Raw genomic sequence first — 27,934 nt, 5'->3', positions numbered from 1 at the left:
ATTACAGAATACAGTGGAATAAAACCATTTATTTTATGTAATGTGCAAAATCAAACCATGTGCCTGCATTCTACAAACAAATAAGTAACTGAGCCATAAACAGGACAATTCTCATTACTGCCAAGTTTTAGGACAAAAAGCAAGTTGATTATAATAAAATATTTTACCTTAATGTTTATTATAAAAGTTGAACTCTAGCTTTAGAGTTATTTCCCCTAGTATACCCAAATTGTGGCCCTTGCTGACAATAGTCTACATTTTTCTTTCTTAGGTAAATGCTTAACATAATAAAAGGAAATATTCTTTATACTGGACACTAGTAGTAAATGGTTTTATTAGTAATACAACTGCACTACTAAACATTGCTCTAGTGCTCCTGGCCTTGGAGAGTACAAACTTTCTATTGTTCTCAATGTAGTAAAAAAATATTTCTGGTATAGGATGTTTTAAAACTGTTTACAAACAGAAACACACATTATTAAAACCTATTTACAGTCAAATAAAAAGCTATTTACAAAAGAAAACCTAAAAACATTTTTCCTGGGCTCATCAAATTAGAAGGCTGTTCGTTGATCTGTAAAGCTTTAGGTTTACTGCTGTCAAGACCAGGCAGACCTAGGGCGACCAAACACCTGCAGAAAACAAGGTAATAGATATATCACATTTCTCACTCTTTAATGGTTAGATTAGATGTGCCCACCTACTAGGGGAAAATAACATCCAGAACCCCAATGACCATTTACCCGTTTACTTTTTTTTTGTTTGTTTTTTTCATGCAACTATAAACCTCAGAAAAAAGGTTTAAATATTTAAAGTGAAAGCTATATAATTGTTTCACCAATTACTTGTATTTACAATTCTTTTGTCAAACCTATTTTTATTGAATACAAATTTATTGAAATAAATATAGTGGAACAATAGCCTTATATTTGGAAAAATAGTATACTTCTGTGGAATCCACAGGTGAACAACAACTTAGCTACAGCTTATTTGCCAAATCTAAAATCCTTTTCAGAGAACACTTGTCTAGAATATAAGAGTAGTTAGTATCTAAGAACTGTCATTACAGTGTCTTGTACCTTTCAGTGATCTGAATTTTACATTTGGTTTACCATCACCACCTGCTGCATTGTATAGGGTGCACAAAGCAGAAATGAAAGAACCATTTACCTTATTCTGATAACCTCTTTGTGTCATGATTTCTGCCTCCTGCTCTACTAAATCATCTTCTTCTTTTTCTGCTAATTTCTCCACCTGTTCTTCCTCTTCCCGACGTAGCATCTCTTCCGTTTGTTTCAATCTCAGTTCAGAAATCTACAAAATATTGTTATTAAACAGTATTTGTATAGCACCAATATATTATGCAGTGCTGTACATCAAATAGCATTAAAAAACAGGTAAGTACAGAACGTAACAGAGCATGAAGAAATAATTTTCTTTCAATAGCTTCCATTATCAGCCACACTTATCACATTTAGAGGTCCTTTAACATGTTCATAAACCCCACAGTGCAGCAGCAAATAATTCCCTTTTCTCTGCAGGAAAAGGAATATTATATTTTTACTGCCCATTTATCTCATTAGAAAGTTGTGTAGAGATAGCTGCAGATCATATCAAGGCAGCAATACTGAAGGACAGGCAATTCATTCAAACAACCACTTTGTGGAAGATCTGCCCATTTATTACCACCCTCAAACAGATAATCTCCAAAGGGATTCCAGTAAAATCAAAATGTCCAAAATTACCAAAATTTAGCCTTTAACCTCCCCTTCTCCTCCCTGAATCAAGTCTTAGCATTTTTTTAATTTAGTTTTTTCAATGGGACAGGGGAAGCAGCTGGGATGTAAGCACCCCAAAACCCCATCACTCAAGTGCCATTTCCCTATAAACAGTGTGCAGATTCAAAACTAAAGTATTGTTTTGCTGAAAAAGAGATCAAGGTTTGCATGTAGATTGGGGCAGAGAGGAGTGCAGATAGGCAGTCCAGCAGCCAGGGCTAAGAATGTTAATTGGGGTTACATTGCAATAGAGGCACTATGTGTTTTTCATAACTAAGTTAGGAGAACTTTTTTTGGGCGACCCACAGGTATTTTTTGTCATGTTTTTTAAACATACACTAAGTTACCTGTGTCTCTAATTCCAGTCTACGTGCAGTCTTCTGCTCTTCCTCCTCTTTCTTTTCTCTGGAGGTCAGCTGTTTGACTACTTCTAGCTCTCTGATAAGTTCTTCACGAGACTGGATTGATTCCATCTGAGCTTTTCTGTTCTGCTCTATCCGCTCCTCAATCTGTAGCTGTCTCCCTTGTAGAACCTGGGAAAAGGAAAAATAAAAAATGTCATTCCCACAATAATTAATCCCAAGGGTGTAACTAAATGCATGGTGAACCATATGTCTTCTACTGCACCCAGCACATTCTAGAAAAGGATGCTTAGTGATTTAGATTGCCAGCTAACAGCATGTAACAAATTACTTTGGATACATTTTTTTCACAAGAAATGCAATTACTATATTGTCATTAGTTACAGTTTTAGAATAGGGCTGTCCAGGTACTTCCAATGCTCGAATTAAAAACAATTACATTTGCATCCATATTAATAAATAGAGAGCTTCATTTACTTGTGGCCTTGATATCAGCCTAGTGTTTGGGATGGAGGAGCCAAAGGTCTGTGGAATGTCGAGTTACAAATGTAGTTATGTAGGAGATTGTTTATTCTACTGTTCAAAAACCTTAACAGCAATTAAACACTTCATGTTTTGAGTTAAAAAAAATAGTAATAGAATTTCTATAGTAAAGAAGCTAGCACTGCCTTTACTACACTGTCTTGTAGTAAATAACCCACAACTTGGCTTCAGCTACCTCTTTCATTAGTCGGTTCCTTGCATTCCGCTCCCTCTCCCATTCAGCTTCTCTCTTCTCCCACACTTGTCTGGCTTCTTCTCTGCAAAGTAAGTGGAATGTTAGCAGGCACACATAACTTATTACAAGTTCATAGATATCAAACTAGAAAAACACACAAGGACAGGCAACTATTTTGTTTTTGAGTACTGCATGGTTAGAATCACTTGTCTCTGCCCTCATTGGGGAGATCTCCCACTACCTCATATATCTCCAAGTCACCTGGTTAGGAAGTTTGGAGAACTTTCTCCAAAAGAAACAAGGAACAATAAAACCTGACATTCGAGATGTTCTAACTTTTTCCCAAGCTTTCTAAAACATGAAAACTTTGAATTTTGGTGCACAAGTGATAATGCAAAGAATTTATGGGATCAGCCCAAACTTTTTTATGATACAAAGTTTTGAAGTAGCAGTTCTAATTAAATCTTATGGCCTCCAATAGTAAGGTCTTCAAGACTGGATTCCTAAACCTGCACAATGGCCTGGACCATTTTTCGGGGTTTGTTGTCTTTAATTTCTGTGTGACCACTTTTGTACCAGGGGGAGAACAGAATGCCAATTCTATTGGGCTGGTCAACACAAACAGCTTGATAAAAGTGAGCAATGCTATCAATCAACTCCAGTACTAGTAACTGCAAGATGACATTTTCTAAGTGGGTCCTGTATGTATACTATGGCAGATTCCTATATTCGGCGGAGTTGTTAGGGGACAAAGATATATGCCCGTATCTAGAGCTCAACCCCACAAATCAGGTAAAAACTTGTTCACTTTTTGGTGCAAATAAATGTAACTGTTTTTGCACTAATATACATTTTATCTGTTAATTTGTAGATTTAATGGTCTGAAGCAAACATCTAACAAAAGGTTAAATATGTGTTACTACAGTAACAAAGACGGCAGTGGGTATTAATCACTGACACTTCAATGTCATTAGAGCTATATATATCAGCGAGTACAAAGCAGCCAACATGGGAGGATTACTGTATAATTATGTCAAGCTGTCATCAGAGATTTCACATGCATTGAATCAGCCACAGTTGCTTGTGAATGCCTGTTCAGTTTGTTGTTAGCTATAGACTTCATAATGTAAGATGATAACTTGTCGTTTATCTAATCGGTTTACCTAATATAGAAGCTCTTGATGTCACTATATTTCCACAGGGTAAACAGTAACTGCTGTCATGTGGGACAATGGCTGCCACCTCTGAAAATGCTAATCATCCCACTGTTTTGGTGACCCAGCCACTGAAATGCTCAATTCTTTTGGCTGGACCTAAAAAGTCAGGGCAGGTGTAGCCGCTTGAATGGCATGAATCCATATGTGAGAAGCAGGCCAGAGAGTTTGTGTTTCTGGACCTGACACCTGGATTGCTAAACCCTTTACATAGAAGTGGCTTTAGTTCATCTGACCACACTGTATCACTTAGTAAACTTACATTCTGCCTGAGATCACAAAAGAAAAATCTAAAGGATTTTCAAAGCTTTGTATTGTAATTCCATACTTCACATGCCTGGATTCATTTCTGTGAAGTCATTGCAAACTGTTGCGTAAGGATATATAGAAACTCAATGTAATCACATCAAGGTTTAACGTAAATTCATTTCACTTTGCAGTATTTGATGGGTTGCGTGCTAGGATTAGGTTAGGTGTTAACTGCAGGGGTTGGTTTTAGGGTGAAAGTAGAAGGTTAAGTGTAAAGCCCAAAGGTTAGGCTTTCTCCTCACCAAAAGCCAATGTACCATTCTTAATTGTTTTGCAAGATTAAACGTCAGTGGTATTCACCTAAACAGAGTATCTATCTCTGCCTCCCGCTGTCTCTCTAGACGAAGCTGCTCCTCGATAACCTTTTTCATCCATGCTGCATCAGCTGCAGCTTTTTCCCTTCTAGCCGAGCGCAGACGTTGTTCTTCATCCTCCTTACTTATCAGAGCGGAGAGGATCTTCATGTCCATTTCCTGCAGTGACAAAACAAGTGCTCAGTTTAAAAGAATGGTCAATTTTCAAAGTACAGAATGAAAAAGATATTTCCCATAACATATATATGTAAATATAGTAATATTGCAACTGCTATTTTAAAGAAAACAAAATATCTATAACCCACAAAATATCATGATAAGCAGCTTTTATTTACAGTGCTAATAAAAATTAAGCATATTGTGTGTCACATGTACTCAGTTTAGGTATAAGCCATGTCCATGCCTAGATACAGAGATGATGGTATATCTTTTTTCTTATGTATGTAATATGTAATTCTTACCAGTTCTTCTTGTACCATCTGGGCTCTCCTCTTCATTTGAGCTGTATACTGACGGCTCAAGAAATGACTATAAAAACAAATTATAAAATAAACAGCCATTCTGTCATTTTGTATCAGTCTCAACACAAAATATTTTGAAGAAATAGGTCAATAAGTACCAATAAAACAAACATATTTCTTCTTCCTGATTTCAACTACACAATAGAAAACTAGCCAGTCAGCTCTAAAAAAAAAAATGTTAAAAGATAGCATTTCTAAAAGCATTTTGATAAATCAGAACTAATACTGGCCGACTCACCCATCCACGTTACAGAGCCAGGGGCTGCCATCTTCCTCCTCTCCTTCCTCTTATGAGCAATCTTCAAACATCTTGATTGGCTGAACTCAAGTTCATTTATCCTGGCACACGCAAGTTTAGCATGCGCAGCTCAGGTTTCATTTCAGATACCTGGAGCAATCAGGTAGGTAGGACACATTAATGCAGAAGGGACATTGTCTGTCTTTTTCTGCAATAATGATCCACTTAAAAGTGGAACTTTAGTTCCACTTTAATGACACAAAATGACCAAAGGAAACCAATAAACAGCCTAGTCATCTATGACTGCAACAGTTTATACTGCATTATTATATCATTTTGATAGTTGACATCAGACATTCACAATTTTAAATGAATTTTCTACTGCATTGTGAAAACCCTTTAAATGTACATTTATTTTTCTCATACCCAAGCTCAGTTTTTTTCCGTCTTTCCTCAGCCTTCTTCCTCTCCTCCTGCAGTTTCTCCACTTCCCACTGTTGTCTTTGTAAATCCTCCTGTTCCTTCTGCAGCTGATGAGCCTATGTAAAGTGAGAATGTGTGTAAAAACTCAGTACAAATAATGAGAATAGAAATTGCAGCCTGTTCTTGCAGCGATAATCTTGTTCAGTAGAAGATTAGATGTGAAAGAAAATTGACACATATTGTTTAGACATGATGGGCTGGATTTATTAAAGCTCTCTAAGAATGGAGAGGAAACACTTTAATCAGTGAAGCTTGGTGATCGAGCAAACCTGGAATGGATCTGGTGGAGGATTCAAATCTGGTGGATTTGCTAGGAAAGGACTTTGAAGAAATCCATTCCAGGTTTTGTGGATCACCCACCTTCACTGATGAAAGTGTATCCTCTCCAGCCTTGGCGAGTGTTAATAAATCAGGCTCTATTAACAAACCTGGCTGAGAATAGGCCAGGGAGTGAACATGTTACTTATGTGTGTTACCCCTTGAACGTAATGCGTCTTAAGAGATTTTTTATTATCATTCACGAAAGGAAAGAAAAAAAAACTACACAGAACAGAATACAAAGTTCCAGCACACACAGACAAAAGTATAGCCACACATATCTCAGAATGACCATACAAGAACAGATATCTACCTGATAGCGTGAAGCAGTGCCTTAATGATTTATACCGGCCATACAAGGAATATTTGCAATAAAACAATCAAACAAAAGTCATTTAAACAAAAAGTAATCCAAAACAACTGTTGACAGGTTGACCATCATACTACAGTCAGGGTTACAATAAATATTTCATTGTAACACCAACAGAATATTAAGCAGGTGAATAGTACACAAAATACAAAGAACTTGTCTTAAGCATACAAAAAAAAAAAAAAGAGTGAACTGATGGGACATAAGCTTAAAACTGAAAAAGATATCAAGAAGACATTGACACTCTCCTAAAGTCAGAAATTCCTACTTATTTCCCTGGGTTTATATGATCCATTGCAGGCAGATTCTGCAATATTGCAAGGTTATAATTCAGTGAAAATGAGGAGTGTGGAATACTTGGAATTAGGGAGATGGTAAAGCTAGAAAACACAATGATCTGCTTTATCAAGGGCTCTGAAGAAGAATACTGATTTAGTTATAGTAGTTCAACAAGCAAGGTAATGAACTGTATTATAATAAGGTCCGGATCAACTATAGAATATAAAGAATCTAAATGTTTTGAGAAGGATGTGAAAGAAAAATATTCTGTTTTTACATTAATACTATACTTGCATTTGCTGAAAACTTAGTTCTATTATAAGCCAGGGGTAACTACAGTAAAGTTCTCTTTTTATTGTGAATCTAATAAATGAAGCTTGATGATTAGAAGACAAAACAGGGATGAGCTCTCCAGTAATATGTCATCCCTTCACTTCCAATCACATACTTAGTGCGGACTTCAACCCTTCTATCCACCAAAGATTACACCATTATTGGGCCTGATTTATTAAAGCTCTCCATTTTTTTCCACTCTCCATCAGTGAAGCTGGGTGATCCAGCAAACCTGAAATTAATCTGGTCCAGGATTGAAAACATTAGCTAACAAATAGCAAATGACTTTTAGGAAATCCATTCCAGGTTTGCTGCATCATCCAGGTTCACTGATGAAAGAGAATGGTTTTGCTTGGATCTACCAATCTATTTTATTCATATTCTACTAAATAAAGGATGGCATATTGTCATATCAGGTCTAAAATAGCTTAAAATTGTACATGAACAATCTGCTTGGGTTCCAAGAGATTGTTCCAGGAGATTTCATTATTATAAAAAACACTGTGACACAGATACCAGTGAGAACTGTACACAAAGCTCCAGAGAGATCAACCCCCACAATAAAGCCTGGTCACGCACATCTGACCCAGCACTAATTATTTTAATTACATGTGTACAAGTAGTTACTAGAAGTCCCATGCATGCTGCCATTAACACAAATAAAACACAGTGACTGGGGACAGCCGTTTGTAGGTAAAACTGACATTACCTAAAACACATGCAGCCTTGTAGTATAATCTAGAGGTAGAGAACACTAGCTGCAATTATAGAATATTTAAAGTGTATGTAAACCACAACAATAATAAATATGCTATTAAAAGTGTTTTGGTGTTGCTGTACAACAAACACCTGTTGATCTTACCAGGAATCTTGTAAACCAATACCTTTCTGAGCACTCAGAACACACACTGTGTTGTCATGCCAAAGGCGGCATTGTTTCTGGCACATTAACAGTTTTTTTCTGTACTGTTAAGAGTTTTTTTTTTTAGCTTCACATGCATAAGATGCTCTTCTTACCTCCAGTTCTCTTAGTTTAAGTTCCTCCATTTGTTGCCGCAGGACTTCAGCTCGTTCCCTCTCTGTCTGGCGACGTCTCTCCTCTTCTCTTTTCATATTCTCTAGAGCCTCACGCCGAGCAAGTTCATATTGGTTCTCATATCTCTTTTTTTCTTCTTCCTCTTCTAGTTTTTCCTAGCAAACAAAATGCTTCTTTTACCTTTATGTATTACAAACATCAATATACATCCTGACGCTAAAGCTACTAAAGTGAAACTTCATAAAAAAATACTTTCTGAGGGGAAAATGTTAAAAAAGCTGTCTGATCTGTGCTGTGTCCTCATTGACGATTCACCCTTAGTTGCTGAATGGTCATCACCGGATTAGGAGGTGAGAATACATTTCCCAGTAGGGCATCTCTCAAAGGCAGGACTTTCCCTCACTTGCTGTTGTATCTCCAATACATAAAAATCAATGCCAATGAAACAAAGACAGAGGATAAACCCTTTCCCCACTCTATCTCAAGCTAAAATATAAATTAATAAAGGTTTCCTCTTTATAATCATAAAAAAACAATTAAAGGTAGGACATATCAAACTAGTACACTCATAAGTAATAGCGGATTACCTTATTTCTCTCTGTGATCTGTTCTCCCCAAGCATTAACCACATACTTCTTATATAAGTTGGATTCCACCTTTAAAAAAAAAAACAACATTCAACCAACACATTGATGAGCTCATCGACATTCAGGATTATTCACATTTGAAGCATTGCTCCCACCAAAATGAACAACATTCAAAATAAACAGCCCAATAAAAGATAAAACAACAAAACCACCTTTTACTGCAATTATAAACTTCAATCCAGAGATATCCCCATCCCACAAAACTTTTATATTGTTATACACATGCAATAATTATTATGGTAAATGAACGATTAACAACCGATCAACGATTATTTTGAAAATATTCACCACAATAATCCACCACAAATGTACACACACTAGATAGGATCGTTTGTACGATGCAGGAACTGACGTGTACCAGAGAAAGTGTACTGCAAAACCATCCACGATCACTGAACAACCGTACACACAATAAATAGGGAAAGATCGTCGCCAAATCAGATCCGCTGGGGCGGTCGTTTGTTTCCAGTGACATTCCTCGTTCATCGGCGTCATTGTTCCCTTTTTTTTTTATTAATGATTATCGGATGATCGATTTTTAGTTTCTAACGATAATTAAAGCATGTACGTATGTAGCCTTACTCCTCCCAGGTGGTCCTGGATGCACCCCAGTTTGGGAATGGATATTAAATGAAAATGAAGCACAATATTGAGTTCATTTCTTTATCACTACTTTATCTTCCTATCAGCATAGTTCTCGTTAGCACATAAACCGATTGGCTCCTAGCTGTTTGCACCTCTCTAACATCGTCATGTACAATACAATTCTAGTAGTCTTGGAATATAAGGGAGAGCACAAAGGACCCACTAACAACCCCAAGTTTTGTATAAAGAAAAAAAAAGGAAGGTGAGGTGGCAACGACCATGAGGAGCGAGGGATATTAACTGAACCCGAAACAAAAGTGATCATTTAACCCATGCATGCAGAGGGAAGCCCCACTGCAGGAGTAGTTTGTTTTTTAGATAAATGGAAATTATTGAATGCAATTTGCGTGTCATCCTTGGGCAGGGGCCATGCTAATCTTCTCTCTATTCCTCCAAGTTTACATTCAGCCAAAGAGAGGACCACGAGTAGCTTTAACTGCTGCCCTCCTCACATACTCGCCTACTCTTTGCCAACCCCACTGACTGTAAACATTGAACAGTATCTGCAGTTATAGGGCAAAATGGCTTGCTTGCCTTTCTAACACTAGACAGTGATGATGTTTGGTGACTGCTGAGAAAAAGACCAAAACCCTGTCTGAATTGCAAGCCGCATCCTATATCTTAAAAGGGATTTTGTTCTTAGCTTCTGACTACTAAATAAGTAAGTAATTTTTTTCCAAATGGGAAGGGTAACAGTTAGTGAAACCACAGGTTAAGATGTGTTGGCAGGTGGAGATTTAGGTGTTATGAGACTTTAAATCAGTGACAATTTGAAATGGCAGCAGGATTTACTTGCTCTTGCTGCAGAAAGCAATAGAATACCAGTGTCGAGGTATGGGCACTGTGAGCTGTCACCAAAGAATAAATGACTTGTTTGCTTCTCTGTAGACATTTTGCAGTGGTTAAACACAAAAATCATTTTGTGTTATCAGGGAACTTTTGTATTGCTAGTTATCCATTTTTTATTTATAATACACTGGTGGAAATGAAAAAAAATATTCTAGAGTAACTACAGTGTGTTACTGTATGAATATTAGAAGCATAATTGAAATACCTCACGCAGTTTTGTGTTGTTCTTCTTCCACTGTTCATACAGCATCTCCTCAGCAAGCTTGTGAAAAAAAAAAGAAATATGGTTAAAATTTAAAAAACGTGAGTATATTGAATAAACAGAAAATAAGAAAAATGAACATTGACCCGGGATTGTGACAAAAGCCTCTTTTTAAAAACATTTCATGAAAGCTGCCATGGGATGCTGTGCTGTGATCGGTCTTTGACCGGCCGCAGCGCTGAGTCTGGACGGCGGATGGGTCTGCCCTCCTCCTCCTCTGCTCCGGATGACATGGGCTGGGGAGGCGGCGTAACTGACGCCACTCCCCCAGCCCTAAGTCATCAAGCGGTTCTGTGGAATCTCCCCAGACGCCCGCAGCGTGCACGTGCGGTGTGGGGGAGGTCGTGGGAACGCCGTCCTTTAATAGAGCGGCATTCCCTTGATCTCCCTGCTCCCCTGCACGCCAGCCACCATCACACAAGGACATTGTACACGCGGCATTTGCAAATATTTTGACACTAAGGTATAATTTAAAGATATATTACTTAACACATCATTCCCAACTATTCTTACGGATTATAAAAAGGATTTTTTTTATTTTTTTTTAGAAATTTTTATATTCTTTCAGATTTCCTTTCCTTTATTAAACACCTGTTACAGTACTGCTCCTTGTGCTGGGGAGATATCATTGCTCTAAACACTGGAGTAATTTACACCTTTCTAACCTCTGCAGTAAGCATAACCCATCATTCTACAGGACCATGTAACATACTAGCATGACATTAATGAAACTCTATGAACCTATATCTGACTAATATTATCTAAAAATGCAAAAAATGTTTTGAACAAATGTATTGATATTGATTGGTTTATATATAGCTTATTCCTAGATTGATATATAATGTATTGGTTGTAGTTAATGAAATAGCCAACACTGGTCTAAAATGAGGATATACATGTAAATCACATTTGACTAATAATTAAACTCTCATAATGTAGATACAAGTACCACAATTGCCAAACACATGTTGTCAAACTATTACCCCTAATTAGGAAGCCTAATAGGGGGAATTGAGTCAGGTACAACCATCAACATGAATTTATGGTCATAAAACTGTATGGCAAGTAAATGTATATGCTTGGCTAGATGCTGCATGTCTAGGGCCCCCTAGGGCCAATTTGTCACCTGGTGGACCCAAAGATAGTATTGTGGTCCAACCTGAACCTGTCAAATCACATGTTGTATTTTGTGCCCTTTGAGGCCTAATTTGCATGATTTGAGCCACAAGAGAGGATTGTGGCATATGCTGAACCTGTTTATATTTTGTATTTTGATCTTTTACTGTACACCAATACAGCTTTTGTGCTGCTTTCCTTTTCTTTCTCTATTATTAGTAATTTCACTAGTAGCTTGCCATGTTGATCCTTCTGCTTAAACTCTTTAGAGTCAGTTGCCTGGATTTATGAATTTTCTGGAACTTACTTACCATTGGAGCAGCATAACAACCAGGCAACAGGTTTACTTCAATCCTTTTTCTAATGTACCTGTTTCCTGCGCTCCTCCCGTGCGGACCTCAGGCCTTCTGCTCGTTCTCTCATGCTCTGGAGGTCAGGATCCCTATTCTGTGACAGTTCCTTCAGTTCTGCTTCCAACATGTTTCGCTCTTCCTGTAACATTTTACGAAGCTCATCTCTGCGGCGCTCCAGGTTCTTCCTTTTCTCTTCTTTCTGTTTCTCACGATGGTATGCATTCATACTGAAGAAACAGAGACATTATTTTTTAGGAATACAGCTATACAGGTTTTATTTCAGCAATGCGTACAGAAATAATGGTGCTCAGAGTGGAGTAACTCAACCACCATACAAGACATTTTCAGAATTTGGAGAAGTCAGTACAATGGAATCAATGACTCAATTTGGAGAAGTCAGTACAATGACTTGAAAATGGTTTAAACAACAAAATACAACAATTACGTTTATTTAAGCTCAGACATTAAAGGGAATGCAGAAGGGTGTGTTCAAAAATCAGCATGAGCTATATATGTTTGTCAGCAAGAAGATTAGGCATGTGACCGTGTGACATCATAACCCAGCATTGTGTGAGATTTTTTTGTACAAACATCATTCAGGATCAGCACCCATTGCCTGATCCACTGAAATACAGGTCCAAAGATGCCCCGTGAATTACTAAAATTGTGTCATGGTTGGTTTTTGCTTGTGCTGACAAATGTATGTAACAGACTGTCCTTTACTGCAGTCATTGTTTTGGTATATTGTTGGACTTTTAAAGTTACTGAAAGGTCCAATAAATTAGGTAGGCCTTCACATTGCACAAAGTTTTAGTACATCTAAAGGAGACAGTATAATAGGACTGCAACAACGTTTCACTGATATTATTAGAAGGAACATCACGTATGATATAGAGTATAACATTTTATGTTTTGTATTACCTCTGCTCATAGGAAACACGTGAACTCCACTGAGCTTGTTTGTAGCTGCAAACATCTGACTGTTTAAAATACCGACTGGCCATGTCCCATTCATTGCGAAATTGTGCTTCTTGCTCTCTGTGGCGCACAATCTGTTTCTCCAGAACACGGCTACGGCTGTGCCAATTTGAAGGTAGTGTCGGCAGCGCCATCTGATTGTTATGAAAAAGAAAGGAATCTATTATTTTACCAGGCAGTATAGACAACAGTAAGAAAAACACAAAACTTGAAACAATTACTGCACTATATACAGCAGCAGGGGTCACCACTAGATTATATTCCTCTGCAGCCTTGAGTGCAATTATCCATTTCTTTTCTATATTATTTGCCAGAGTACAATGAGTTAGAGGAGAAGAAGGGATTTACAGTGAAGGCTGTGATGAACCACACAACTCGATTATTATAGTTATCTTAATTTGGAGCGTAATCAGGGATGTTTAATGCTTCATTTGTAACAATATGACTTTGGAAATGTATGAGGGCTGTACTGAAAATAATGCAAAAGTAGGCATACATTTCTTTTATTAAAGTAGAACTAAGGGTTTACTAGAAATTAGTGATCAGGCAGGTATTTATTGCAGAAAGGAGCAGGTGATGTCCCTTCTACAATAAGCATTTTTACCTGCCTCATTGCTCATTTCAGTTGGTAAAATTACAGAGCTGCCAGCATATCCAGCACATGCCAGCCTACCCTGAGGTTGCTGGGACTGAATGAACTCGTACATGCTTGTGCGGAAGTTATGTCACCCTGGCCTGGCCAATCAAAATGGCAGAAGACTGCAACAAGGAAGAGAAGAAGGAAGAGGTTGGCCATCCCTGGGACGGAATGGGAACAAGCGAGCATAACACGGTTTAGTTCGGCTTTAACAGACTTAGGTCGTCCATATTCCACATATTGGTAACACTTCCACTGTACAGGTGTTCCATAATCTTTTTTCTTTAATAAAGGTATATCAGATTCCAAGCAGAAGTAATGTGCATTCAGTGAGTTGTTGATGTAAGAGGGGTGCAGGATGTCTGATATCCAGAGAGGAGCACAGAATAATCACAGAGGTGATATAGTTGATAAGAGTAATGCACAGATCGAGAAAGAAGAGTGAAGAAGGGGAAAACAGCATTGAAGACAAAGCACACAGTGAGAGGCCATAAACTGTGACCCCGGACACTCTTCCATCAATAACAAGTCATGGCAGGTTACTTCTGCATTAAAACCATTATTCTCTTGAAATGAAGAAAAATAAACCAAAGAGTTACTGATCGTCATTCCTGTGTTACCGAACCATCTATATCAGTACATAATAAAGTTTTGTCTACTTATGTATTACTCCCAGCACAGGCCTGGACATATATCTCAGTGATATTATTATTATATATCTTTCATTCCATCTCCTGGCCTTTGATTCTTTTATATATATATATATATATATATATATATATATACACACACACACACACACACACATGGCGGTGTATCTGTTATGATGGGGTATATTACAGATGCTGCATCTGATCTTCCTTCATGTAGATATATCTGGTCACACAGAACCATACATCTTTGTCATACCACCAATTTTATGGGGCATTCCTAGTCTGAGCTGGGGTAGATAAATCTCTCATAATGACAGGCACAGGACCATGTGTGAAATATTAACTGTCTGTGCTGCCCAATACCAGCCAATCGGATCATTCATTCTGACCCCAGCCCCTCCTAGCCTTACACACATGATGAGATTAGATCCATCACAAGCAATGCCAATCAGGACATTCTGATGGGCCTGAACCAACACAGGATTGAGTTACACTAAACCCTGTAGTAACAAGTGTAATCCCAGCCAAGTGACCACACACAAGGTAGCAGTGCATGTCTGTACTGTATATGAGTTGTATGATGCTTATATGCATGCTGAGTCTATGAGAAGGATATATATAACTTTATACACAGATATATGTGTTAGAATATTAGGAGATATTATTCCTTACCGCTCTTATCCTCTGCGTGTCCCCTTGTAATAAACTGCTTCCAAACCTTAATCTGCACTCTACTTCCTGTTCCGGTGTCTCTGGTTGTCATAGAGATGGCTGAGGCGCGTGAGGGGGGCGGGTCAGGGTAAGCGAGTGACAGTTGGAATATAGAACGTCAGGAACATTGATTTATAGATCAGAGATAGATTAGAGATGTCTGGGGGGTTGAGCGCCAACCTGTACAGTGCAATCCAGTGCAAGTGTGTATACATAGATCCCAGATACAGGATATCATGCTGCAATATATAATATATTATTAAATTATTTATATTAATATATTGTTATTATTACTACCTATATCATCCCCTGACTGTACAGTGCAATCCAGGGCAGTGTGTATACATAGATCCCAGATACAGGATATCATGCTGCAGTATATAATATATTATTTATATTATTATTATATTGTCATTATTACTACCCATATCATCCTTTGACTGTACAGTGCAACCCAGGGCAGTGTGTATACATAGATCCCAGATATAGGATATCATGCTGCAATATATAATATATTATTTATATTATTATTATATTGTCATTATTACTACCCATATCATCCTTTGACTGTACAGTGCAATCCAGGGCAGTGTGTATACATAGATCCCAGATATAGGATATCATGCTGCAATATATAATATATTATTTATATTATTATTATTATATTGTCATTATTACTACCCATATCATCCTTTGACTGTACAGTGCAATCCAGGGCAGTGTGTATACATAGATCCCAGATACAGGATATCATGCTGCAATATATATATTATATTATATATTTTTTATTGTTATTATTACTACCTATATCATCCTCTGACTGTACAGTGCAATCCAGGGCTGTGTGTATCCATAGATCCCAGATACACGATATCACTGCCTCGGCATATTATACACTGATAGCATGGTGCAATATATAATAATATAATATATTACTACATATCATCCAATGACAGTACAGTGCAATATATATATTTTTATATATACAGAATTCCGATCTACATTATACATTACTGCCTGTATACCCAAATCATCATCTGACAGTACAGTGCTATGTATATGCAAGGATCCATCTACATTAGTGGTCCCCAACCTTTTTGAGCTTGCGGACCACTAAATGCATGGACTTCGGACCACGCATGCGCGGAGAGTCGTGTGTCACTCAAGGGGAAGAAACTTTCCCCAGAGTGAGATCATGATGCCAGAACTCGTCTACTGTGCCATCGCAGGTCTGAGGTTCAGAGACACAACCTGCCCACCGCCTTGTGCCTGCAATGTGTGTGCCTGCAATGTGTACTGGAGACATGGTCTGCGGCTCTGGCCGGCGCACCCCCCTAAACGGGGTCCTTCACCTGACCCAGCTGGGGGGTGCAACTGGCCAGAGCCAAGGCTCACCTGCCAGACAGCTGCGGCTCCCGACCAGGGGTTGGGGACCCCTGATCTACATTATATTACTGCCTGGGTTCAGTAAACTCACAGTACAGTGAGTGAGTTTTTGTCTGTGCCATCAGGGAAGAAAAAATCCACTCATAGATGAACCTGATCAGTACATTCAGATAGTCAGCTGAACTCATGCTATCATTTAGGTTGTTCTAAAAGTTCCAAGCAGCATGGATTGGGAAATATTCGAGATTTCCACTCACATCAATAGGAAGTGAAAGTAAAACCTCCCCAACAGACCCAGGTAACAGATCTGATAAATATACAAACCCTTCCCCATGCAATACAAAATTAATAGGTATTTTGACATGAGTTAGGGCCAACCCAATGGAAACACACATTTGCAATAAGGTGTGTTATAATAAGGTATACCCTTAGTGCCCAACAATACCTTAGTTAGTCTGTGCGGTGCCATTTCATTTCATTCTTGGGCACTGACAGTCCTAATACAACATAACACAAGAATGACACAGCACAATGTGTGTACATACAAGAACACCAAAGTGTGACTGGACATTTATACACTTATTCAGCACATTAAATGGCACTCATCATACAAGGCTGTAAGTGACCCAGTGATGACGGCTTTTAATGAGAGTCATCAGGATAAGCTATGTAATGATCCGTTGTATCAGGTTATGTATGCCATCTGTTCCTTGCAATTTCTAAGGACTGTGAGGTAGCACTGTGGTAATGGCTGATGGCTTTCAACTAGTTCTTAATGTGCTAGAAAACTGCACAAGCAGTCTATGGCTGTTGAAAATAGTTACCAAATAGTGGTTAGCTAAGCAGTTCTGCAACACCAGTCTGAACAAAGCTTTAGTGTTCAAGTTGTCTTTTATATTTTAGGACATGTTGGTGTATTGACTTGTACATTGCTGAAAAGCAAAGGGATCCAGGCATCCAGTTAAGGATGGAGAACAGCAGTGACCGGTACTTTAATTACCCATGCAGCCTATGTCTATAGAAAGCCTTCAAGAGAACCTGTCTTAGAAGCCTTTGCTGGCTCCATATACGTTCTAGGACTGGGATGTTTTCAGGCTCCCTACTATGGGATCAGTAGGGATCAATGTGAAGCGTCATGATGTTCCACCCATGGCCACTACTGGCATATTATGTATGGCATTGAGCCAGCCTTATCTACTGAGCCTAGCTGCTTACATACGGTGGGAAGTATGTGTAACTCCCTGCCCTGAGATATACTGTACACCAGGGGTGCCCAACAGGTGGATCGCGATCTACCGGTAGATCACAAAAGCAACACGAGTAGATTGCGGAGCCCTGCCTTTCCAAATAAACTCTAATGTGCACAGGAGTTATTAAGTCCAATTTTTATTGTTGGTAGATTGTTTTGCCTTGGTCATTTTAAAAGTAGCTCATGAGCCAAAAAAGTGTGGGCACCCCTGCTGTACACCGAGAGCAGAAAAGAGGAGAGATGGCAGTGAGTGACTAGGACAATACTTTAGCAGCAGAATTTGAATATTGCTGGGCTGCACACAGTGGGTACATATGTGTTTTATATATTTTTTACTTACATTTAACTTATTACTTACATTTTTACAGGACTATATTAAATTATAAAAAGGTAATGATCACATGACTGCCTATGCCAAATTACCGCATACTGGGAGATATCTATGAACAGTTTTCTCTGGCATCTGCACAGGTGATTACTGCAGCCTTAACGCACTCAATGTTTTCACCTAAAATTCCCACAACTTTCACCCAATATTCACACATTTTTCTCCTATAATAATTGTGTAGAATATGTGTTATTTTCTTTATAATTTTGAACCATGTGACTGTAATTAGCAGCTCCTATTGGTTGTTATAGCTGCATATGGAAAAAAGATTATGGTAAATTTGTGAACTCTGTATATTATTCCCTAATAAAGCTCATGTTTAAAGTCAAGTTCAGTATGTGACCTTGTGATGCTTGTGGAAAGTCAATGTGAATAATTGATAAGAAAACCTCTCTGTCATCTTAGCCTTTATTATTAATTCACTCTCGTGAAAGCTGCCACTACCGCGTAGACGTACGCCTATTGGCTAGCTAGCCGTCGGCAACACGTGATTGGTCAGAAAAGAATACCATCTTCCTGGAGTTGCTGAGATGAGTGACGTTCTCACAGCACATGTCATAGACTTATAGACAGACGGTGTGCTCGCTGATTGGACAGGACGCATCGAGAAGGCCCCGCCCCCCCCGAAGTCAGCTGTATGAGCAGAGAGTTGAGTCGTACAGTTCCGCGTTTGCTCGGCGCAGTGTAAAGGGCGCAGCGGACGGAAGGAATTTACCGGCGGGAGGTGACCAGTGCTCAGGGGCCCCACAATGGCTTTACTTATCCAGCACCAGTTCAAACCATTGCCTGCTGATAAGCAGATTGACACCTGCAGTTTCCTGGACTCGGTGTCTCATCTGCCGGCCTTTTTTGGTAAGTCACACTGTGCTAATTATTGTCAAATGTCATGGCGACTGTTTACCTGATAGAGACTTACCTGTGCCAGGTGCTGTGACCGCCAGTCAGTGTGTACTACAGAACATAGGTAGACAGGGGGTGCCCATGTCAGGGGAGCTCCTATTACTTACCTGTCATCCTCACTGCCTCTGATTTCATGAACAAAGCTCACCTGTCCTCACCTGTCATACCATTACATGTATAGATCATTAATATATATCCCAGTCTACACACAGAGGTATAGATCATTATTATATTACATACAGGTTTATAAATCATTATTATATATTACATACAGGTGTATAGATCATTATTATATATTACATACAGGTGTATAGATCATTATTATATATTACATACAGGTTTATAGATCATTATTATTTTATTCAGTCCACATACAGAGGTACAGATTGTTATATATTATATACAGATATATGGATCATTATTATATTATTATTATTATTATTATTATTAATAATAATAAACAGGATTTATATAGCTCCAACATATTACGCAGCGCTGTACAATAAATAGAGGTTGCAAATGACAGACTAATACAGACAGTGATACAGGAGAGGACCCTGCCCCTAAGAGCTTACAATCTAGTAGGTGGGGGAATAAGACCACATACAGGCTTACATGATTATGAATTAAAGGGTTTGTTCACACAGTCCATGGTTACTGCTTACCAGGGGCCCGATTTTCCCCACCACCAGGTCCATATGAGAGGTCATCCAGCTCACTGACCTCCAAATCGCCCCATATTCACTTGTGAAATAAACTATCTTTAACTGCTTTTCTTTATTTCAGCTTTAAACATATCAGATGATTGATTTATAAAACTTCAGTTGGTTTTTGAACAGTAAAATGTTGGGAAACAAATTTCTTTTTTAGCTGCTGCACAACTGTCCATGTGAACAATCTCTCTGGCCCTGTGCAAGTATACAGAATAGGGAATCCCTATAACTTTCCTGATCTGTGCACTTGTTCTGAGTCCACAAGACAGCCAGGAAACTAGCAGCTTCCTAGGGAGAGGGGGATTAGCATTGACCACCCCGGTATTTCTTTATTATTGGGTTTTTTTTAAGTTTCTAAAACTTTCTCAACCTTTTATTGTGGGGGAACCCAGGTCTTCGGGGACACCTCTTACATTTACTATATCCATAGATCTCAGCACATTAGCGTGCTGGTTATTGGGAAGAATATCCCTTACATTGCTGGCCGGTGGGAACAATGTCAACTCAGCCTTACAGATGGCCAAAAAGATCATTAGCGTCTGCTAAATATCTTACACTGGGGGCTTCTTTCTGGGGTTTTTTGGGGGGATCGAGTTGAAAAAGGCCTTATAAATTTGGTCGCCAGTAGGAAAAATGTACTCAACAGTGGTGGTTAGAATTTTCTATCACTAGAGTTATGCGGCTGGCTCTTCCAAGTGGTGTTGTTGCCAGAACCATGCAGGCATCATCAAATGGGAGATCATCATCCAGAGTTTGAGGAACCCAGGTTGAGAGCGACAATCTAGATGATTGTCTTCAGGAACCAACAATTGTGATCCTTTCAGGCCAAAATCTAGCATGTACCCAGCGGTCCCCTGATGTTGTTTAGAGATGCTGTGGTGGATCACTAAACCACCAACCAGGAATGACCACTATAATTTCCTATAGAGGAGGACGCTGCGAGCGCCTACTGCTCAGTCCTCCTCCTTCCACAATATACATGTGATTTTAGCACACCATTGTACAAAGCAGAATACCATTAGTTCATTGTGCTGTGTTGAATAAAATAATGCTGTCCATTTTCTCTGAAGATAAAATGGGCAGCCTTAATTCTTTTCATCTCGGTGCCCTAAAATGTGTGTGTAATTACACTATGTATATTTCTAACCATTTACAGATGGTGAATCAATCACTGCTATGTAAAGCACATGCAGTGAATGTCTGGTGAATATCCAATTCACTGCTTCATAAAAATTCCCATAGTAATTTGTAATGTGGTGCTGAACCTGGGGCCAGTACAAAGTGTAACTTCTATCTTTCCCTCCTTATCTTGGACTTCCTAGTAGTGTCATAAAAATAAGGAGATCCCTCAGAGTAATGTTGTATGGAAATGTACAGCAAATCTTTGTCTTGTAAATGTAATCTTTATCCAATTGTATAATGATTTCATCTGGCGTGATTGTAGTCACAGTTTAGGCTCACCAGATCACAAGACTTCCCATTGTTTGTTCATTGGAACAATGACTTACTGGTATGTGAATGGCACCTCTGTGTGCACGGCACTGTGAAAATCTTCCCTCTGCCTCATTCAAATCATTCATTTCATTACAAAGGAGTGGGTTTATTTAGTGCTTTTCTATTATTATTATTCTGGGAGGTTCCAGTGTCATACATCAAAGGTCAAAAGTATGTGCTAAATATGTTCACATTGGTATGTAAACTTGTAGAGCTGGAAATGGGCTTAGTCACACTTTACTCATTGGCAATTATTCCAGTCATTCTATAATTATCAATAAACTGTTAAGGTGTGTATATAATATTTTGGTTGCTTATATTTTATCACCTGGTCATGGGCTGGGGACATTTGGACATAACTAATGGTCTGATGTTTAGGACAAGGACTGTGTCTCTGATGTCTCCAGGACAGAAAGTGTGGGAAATCCAGATAGGGCCACAGAGCTCTAAAAACCCATCAGAAATCCTGTATATACTAAAGATATAAAATATAAATCTCATAAACTGAGGGGTTCTACAGCTGCAACTTCTTCAATACTTATTTCTCCTTTCATTTTTTTAGTCATGGATTTATTCAGTTTTAAAATGTAGTGGGCTTAGGATCATATTTTTAAAAATCTACACTTTTTTATTGATATCAAGCTAGTTGACAAATTTTTATTAAAGCTCATCCCCTGATCCTATTTTCCAAAATCGACATAACTTCTTGATATGAAGCCATTTGATAAATGTGTGTGTGCTGTGCACCCACAGCCAATTCATTTTACATGGACTGGCATTGTATGCCAAAACACAAAATATCAGTGCTTTGTGGTGTGCTAAATTATTCACCTGTCGGGCAAACATACACTGCACAGTGTTATTCAGCACTGAGGGTGATTTCATCTAGGTCAGTGTATATATATATATATATATATATATATATATATATATATATATTGTGGTTGTGACCCGCACTGTGTGTATGACAGCCTGTACCCAACAGCACTCAGAAATTGAGACTGGCATGCGTATGTTGGCATTGTCCATCAAGAATCTATTGTATTTACACACTCAGAAGGATGATACTAGCACAGAACTGTTATAGACCTTGTGACCTTCCGATCAGTTTAATAAATGGTTCCCTTAAGTAAATGTGGATATCTAAGGAATGCTTTGCTGCTTGGGTATTTAGTGATAACACAGAGATATCTTCTGCATAATGGAAAAAGACTTTTGAATTTGTTTTAGCTTTCAGTGATTTGACTGCCATTGGAGAGCATTTTACCCTTCTTTAGTGGCAGAACTGGCAGCAGTAGCCCAGGGGCTTTTCAATGGATATTGCAGCTCGATTTCAGGGAGGCAAATTCCTTCAGTCATCTCTGCTCTTCCCATTCATGGTCCCAGCTTTAGTACATATTTGCTGTGCATATGATGCAGAACTTCATCTGCCCCATATGACCTACTACTAATGTAATTGGGAAGTGCAGTGTGTAGATTTTATCAATGTAACCCTGACCTTGTGACAGCTAAGACAATAAAAAAAGTTATGTTGCCCCAATTTATCCTAGATCAATAAAGTATGTTTCACCGATGGTGGACTATGTGTAGGCATTGACCGTATCCAGGGTTGTACCCACAAAAGAGGGACCAAATGCTGTGTGGATAAAAAAGACACCTATAATTTTGACTCTCTGTTATGTGCCCAGTCCAGTATTTAGTGTAGAATGGCTGCTTTATAATATGAACCAAAATCTGGTAAGTTTGTGACCTTTATACAGTGACTTATGGGGGATGTTATCTGCTGTGTAAAGGTCAGGAGTACTTGGATATTGTTACAGCCAGCAGATTAGTTGAGTAGTATTGGTACAAATACAAGTCCAAGAATTGGTGATGTAGTCTAGTCAAATAAAGTTACTGCAAGGATTTCAACATAATATAAGCTTAGCTACAGGACCCATACACTTTCATCAGTGAAGCTGGGTAATCCAGCAAACCTGTAAACGATTTCCTAAAAGTCATTTGCTGTTTGTTAGATATTTGTTAGCAAATGTTTTCAATCCTGGACCAGATCCTCTTCAGGTTTGCTGGATCACCCAGCCCCACTGAGAAAGTGTATTCTCTCCAGCCTTGGAGAACTTAAATCAACTACCACATTACGGGTACAATTGTCATCCAAGGGCTGAACTACACTTTGTGCTATTGCATTATAGTGCATGCATTATGCCTTGCTTGCACTCACTGCAAACTCTATTCAACCCTAATTTGATCCAGCAAATGCCATGACATGTCATTAAATTCAGTCAAATAAAATTATATGAGGTTGTCATCTAAAAAATGCATCTGCCGGAGAAAGACACGTATGAATGTAGCCTTTAGTTCCACATTGTGTAGTCTGCAAAGTAAGCTTTTACAAAGCTTCTTTTATTTCTGATTGTGCTGAGGTTGGGGACTTACCATCCCTTTTCAGTATGGTATATTGTTGCTTCTCTATTTTTGGATACATTACAAATAAATATTATAAAAAAAATTAATAATAAAAATTACCTTGTGCAACATTATTTCCATTGCAGTTCATTACCATACGTTGTAACACGTATATTGGAATAGTACTGCTCTGGTGAGTTGGCTGTTACCCTAAATGAATAGCACTAAATGCATTGTTCTAGCACCAAAGTGTGATCAGCCCCTAAGGTATGAGCTGGGGTTGTCATTCATATTCTTGGTTCATTTCCCAGTGAAACCTTCTAGCTTTGAGCATTGTTTTGCTTTGTTAACCTTGATGGCTGAACTATTAACATCTGCAAAAGCAACTTCTATATATATTGAAAAGAAACCCTCCTTATGTATAATATATTATTAATGACATTTTAGGTTGTATCTGCTCAGACAAATGAAAATCTGGTCTGTAGCCACTTCAAGGCCTATCATCCTGCAAATAATATTATCATAATACATAAGGTCCTTCTTATCATGGAATGCATTTCACATATCTGTGGTGCTGCAGCATATGTTATCTGTTGATAAAGTCTGCAGTGTTGTATTCTATATACAATCAGCCTTTTATGCCATTTAGTACAGTGTGGGGGTAGTATGCGGGCTGAGGACATTTACTTGTAATCTGGCATACTGCACCAGTTTTATTTGTTAAATTTTGCTATATTACATCTAGAGGCACCAGTATTTATAAAAGTGAAAAAAACAAACTTCATTTGATGCCAACTCAAGCAGATTTGACATAATATAAGGCAGTAAATAATCTATTTAAAACGGTAAACATTAAAAAAAAAATAATCAGTCACTTTACCTTTTTAGGTTTTTGTGTTAGGTTATGCCTAGTAGCCATTTCCATACTTTCAGGGCAAATCAACAGTTTTATTCCCTTTATATAAATACATTTTGTTTGCAATTTCCTCCTACCTATTTCATCTAGATACAGGTGAGCATGTGGCACGCTCCTTGTGTGCTGGGACAATTGAGGCTGTCCCAGGGCACATATCTAGCCCTATGAAAACTTTAATTCTTAGCTTACCGTATTTTTTGCCGTATAAGACGCTCCGGAATATAAGACGCACCCAATTTTAAAGGAGGAAAATCTAGAAAAAAAAGATTCTGAAAGATTATTCCTTCCACTGTACGGCAGTTAGGACAGGGAACAGCAGGGGGCGCTGTGCTGGCTTCTTTCCCTCTGCACTGCAGCCAGGAGAAGACACACGCTGCTGCCAGAGAGGAGAGGAGACACACGCTGCAGCCAGCGAGGAGAAGAGACACACGCAGGATCAGGTATCGGGTGAGTATCCTATTTTGATTATTTTATAACACATTTGTTGTACAGTACGCACCAACTTTTCCCCCCCAGTTTTGGGGAAGAAAAAGTGCGTCTTATACGGCAAAAAATATGGTATATATAAGCCTTTCCTTTGCTGCTGAACAAAAGATAGGGGGGTCACATTAATGTTTAAGCTTTCTAATGTTTTTAGATGTACTGAAAATGTGATATTGTAATGTTCATAAACCATATTTTTGGTTAGTTTGTAGTTGGGCATTAGGTAAACAGGTTTTACTTGCTGCCAATTCTCACCATTATGTCACTGATAAAGAATTAAAAAAAAACTGATAAGGAATAAAAACTCTTTCGTCTATAAAGATGAAATATTAGCTAGACAAAAGGGCAGTGATAACATAAAAATGTAGTTTTTGTAAATCCATTATATATTCATATTTATGTACCCCGTTAAATACATAATATATTCTGTAAAAATAAGTTTTGCCTATTTCACAGTGAACACTACTAAAGCATATGAATTCTTGGGGTTTGCTTGTGGATTGATGAATCAGTAAGTGACATTACAAATTCTCTGGATGCAAAAAAAAGTTGTTACATAAGTTAATCGAAAAGATACCAAAGCAAATTCATGGCATAATAAAGCTAAAGGCAGGCCAACAACATCTTAAGCTACGTACGCACTTCCAATTATTATCGTCGGAAAACGAACGACGAACGTTCCTGCACGATATATATGAACGATCGTATAGCACCGATCCATCACGCATGCTCTGACCATGGACGATCAACGAACGACCGTACACATGAACGATGTTCAACGATCGTCGCCCAATCCGATCCGCCGGTCCGGTCGTTCGTTTCCAACAATTTTCCTCGTTCGTCGGCATCGTTGGTTACTTTTTTACGAACAATTTTTTTCCCCATCGATCGTTCGTCGTTCGATTGGAACGATAAAAATTGGAAGTGTGTACGCACCTTTAGAGTGTGTACATTTTTGGCTAGACATTGTACAGATTCTACAAAGGCAAATACCACAACTTTAGAAACCTATCTGCCAAATCATTTTTTTAATATGAATAAGTAGGTACATTTGTCACATGATTTATTGATGTTCTAATGGTATGATTCATTTTTAATTATTTAAGGCAAGGTTGTGATTAATTCAGTTCTCGTTGCAGCAGGAATTATACTTTACAATTTATATATAAAATTATAGGTGGAAGGGAACATTATTCATGCACTACAACAGTAGTCCGACGAGTTCTTTTTGCATGACTGACTTTCTCATTATTTCACTTGCACAATGACTTGCAAAATGAATTTGTTGTTTGCTACATTATTTAGTAACTTTGATACAAGTGTTTGTCATTCTTCTAAACCTCTAGTAAAGTGTTCAGAATGACTTTGTATCTGTTAGAATGACACCAATGACTGATGTCGTGTAATTCAGTGGGAACGTTAATATTTCACAAGGTACAAATAAGTAAAACGGTTACTTTAAGGGTGACTGGCTTCCTTGGGGAGATTCAGTTACAGCTAATGGACTTGACAGATCTTGTACACTTGTGGTGTCCAGGCCTGGGGATATTTATTAGCCGTATCTTAGAATTACCCTGGTCATGGATAGCAAGCTGTTGATACATGCTTTATTAGTGACTTTAATAAGCTATATAAATGTATTTTTTTAGAATGCACAGTGTGGTGTATGGAATGTAATGGCACACAGGCAAAAGGTGTGATTTACCAAAACACATGAGTGTAATAAAAGGAGTCTTAAGATAGCATGCAAGTTTTAATAATTACAGTTGTTTTTGCTACTTTAATATTATCATGGACTGTAGTAGTAAAACAGACTAAGAATGAAAAATAACTTGTGAATCTGGTATTCATCAAAACATTACTGCTGGAGAACCTTCCAGGTTCATGTTATTTTAATGGCAGTGACTGATTCTCCACTAGAAAATGTTTTGGTGTATGTCTGATCCACTGTTCTCTAAATAAACCCCTAAGTGGGATGTGGAGTTTTGTACATCCTACTTGTCTGGGTGTTTAAGTATGACTGTTTCCCTATATAAAACTATAGTAAGCGTCTCATTTAAATTTATAGCAAACTTTTTCGAGCACATTTTTGGTCTGTAATTTGGCAGACACTTTCATACCCACAAATCATTGCCTATTGAAATGGTTTGGTAGAACCTCATGGGGGTTCTTTTTTAGGTCAAGGGCCTCTGTTTTATGTTGGAGTTCCTGGGTTCTATATTGCCCTCTGTGGGGATCTTTTTATAATTCATGGGTACTCCATGGCCCTGGATGAAGGTTGGATGAAGTGTCACCTATTCTACTGTTACTGATCACACTTTCATCTACATCAGGGGTGTCAAACTCAAATACACAGAGGGCCAAAATAAAAACTTAGACAAAGTCACAGTCCAAACTTTAAAGTCCATTGAAAAAATTAAAGACGTTTTTCCTTCTCATTAGTTGTAAAACTATTTCATATGGAGACAAGGGGTTTTGCTTCGCATTCAATCTGGATCAAGCCTATAAAAGAGAAATGGCACCGCTACTACAATTCCCTGCATCTACAAAACAGTCCAATGCAGGGCCACGCATAGGCACAGAGCCTGCTGGTCTATAGACGCGAGTAATGCCAGGAATTGTAATAGCGGCGCTATTTTGATGCAGTGGCAGGCCAGCTGCAATTCATATTTAGAATTTCTTTGGGGGCCAAAAAGTTCCTTTTCGGGGGGCTAATTTGGCCCTTGGGCCTGAGTTTGACACCCCTGATCTAAATGATATTGCAGTTTGATACAGTTCTACTTTTTAGAACGTATTTCATATTTTTTCAACAACCTAGAACCTATGTTATACTGAATTTTTTCATGATCATTGGTGTCAGTCATGCCCGCAGCTC

The 27,934-nt window shown here is 38.3% G+C and overlaps 2 protein-coding genes and 1 non-coding gene across 3 annotated transcripts in view; 1 reads left to right on the top strand and 2 right to left on the bottom strand.

Annotated features, from left to right (window-relative positions):
• Positions 1 to 9: 9 nt before the first annotated feature.
• On the bottom strand, positions 10 to 15,185 carry TCHP (trichoplein keratin filament binding). Its single transcript, XM_072415399.1, has 13 exons — positions 15,086 to 15,185; positions 13,067 to 13,257; positions 12,162 to 12,372; positions 10,620 to 10,676; positions 8,861 to 8,929; positions 8,255 to 8,428; positions 5,881 to 5,993; positions 5,157 to 5,223; positions 4,682 to 4,854; positions 2,859 to 2,940; positions 2,126 to 2,311; positions 1,171 to 1,314; positions 10 to 632 (listed from the first exon to the last, which is right to left on the bottom strand). Exons 2-13 carry the CDS (start codon positions 13,255 to 13,257, stop codon positions 600 to 602), a joined length of 1,500 nt encoding a protein of 499 aa, XP_072271500.1. The 5' UTR covers positions 15,086 to 15,185; the 3' UTR covers positions 10 to 599.
• LOC140334433 (U6 spliceosomal RNA) lies at positions 9,884 to 9,986 on the bottom strand. Its single transcript, XR_011921551.1, has one exon. It is a non-coding gene; the product is annotated as a U6 spliceosomal RNA (small nuclear RNA).
• Positions 15,186 to 18,783: 3,598 nt separating the features above from the next.
• GLTP (glycolipid transfer protein) overlaps positions 18,784 to 27,934 on the top strand; it is a 29,734-nt gene continuing 20,583 nt past the window's right edge. The window contains exon 1 of the mRNA XM_072415387.1: positions 18,784 to 18,999. Coding sequence (XP_072271488.1) covers positions 18,897 to 18,999 — 103 coding nt within the window. The 5' untranslated portion in view covers positions 18,784 to 18,896. The remainder of the gene's footprint in view (positions 19,000 to 27,934) is intronic.

The sequence above is a fragment of the Pyxicephalus adspersus genome, chromosome 6 (assembly GCF_032062135.1).
Source record: "Pyxicephalus adspersus chromosome 6, UCB_Pads_2.0, whole genome shotgun sequence".
NCBI lineage: Eukaryota > Metazoa > Chordata > Amphibia > Anura > Pyxicephalidae > Pyxicephalus > Pyxicephalus adspersus.
This window is presented reverse-complemented; position numbering and strand designations above follow the sequence as displayed.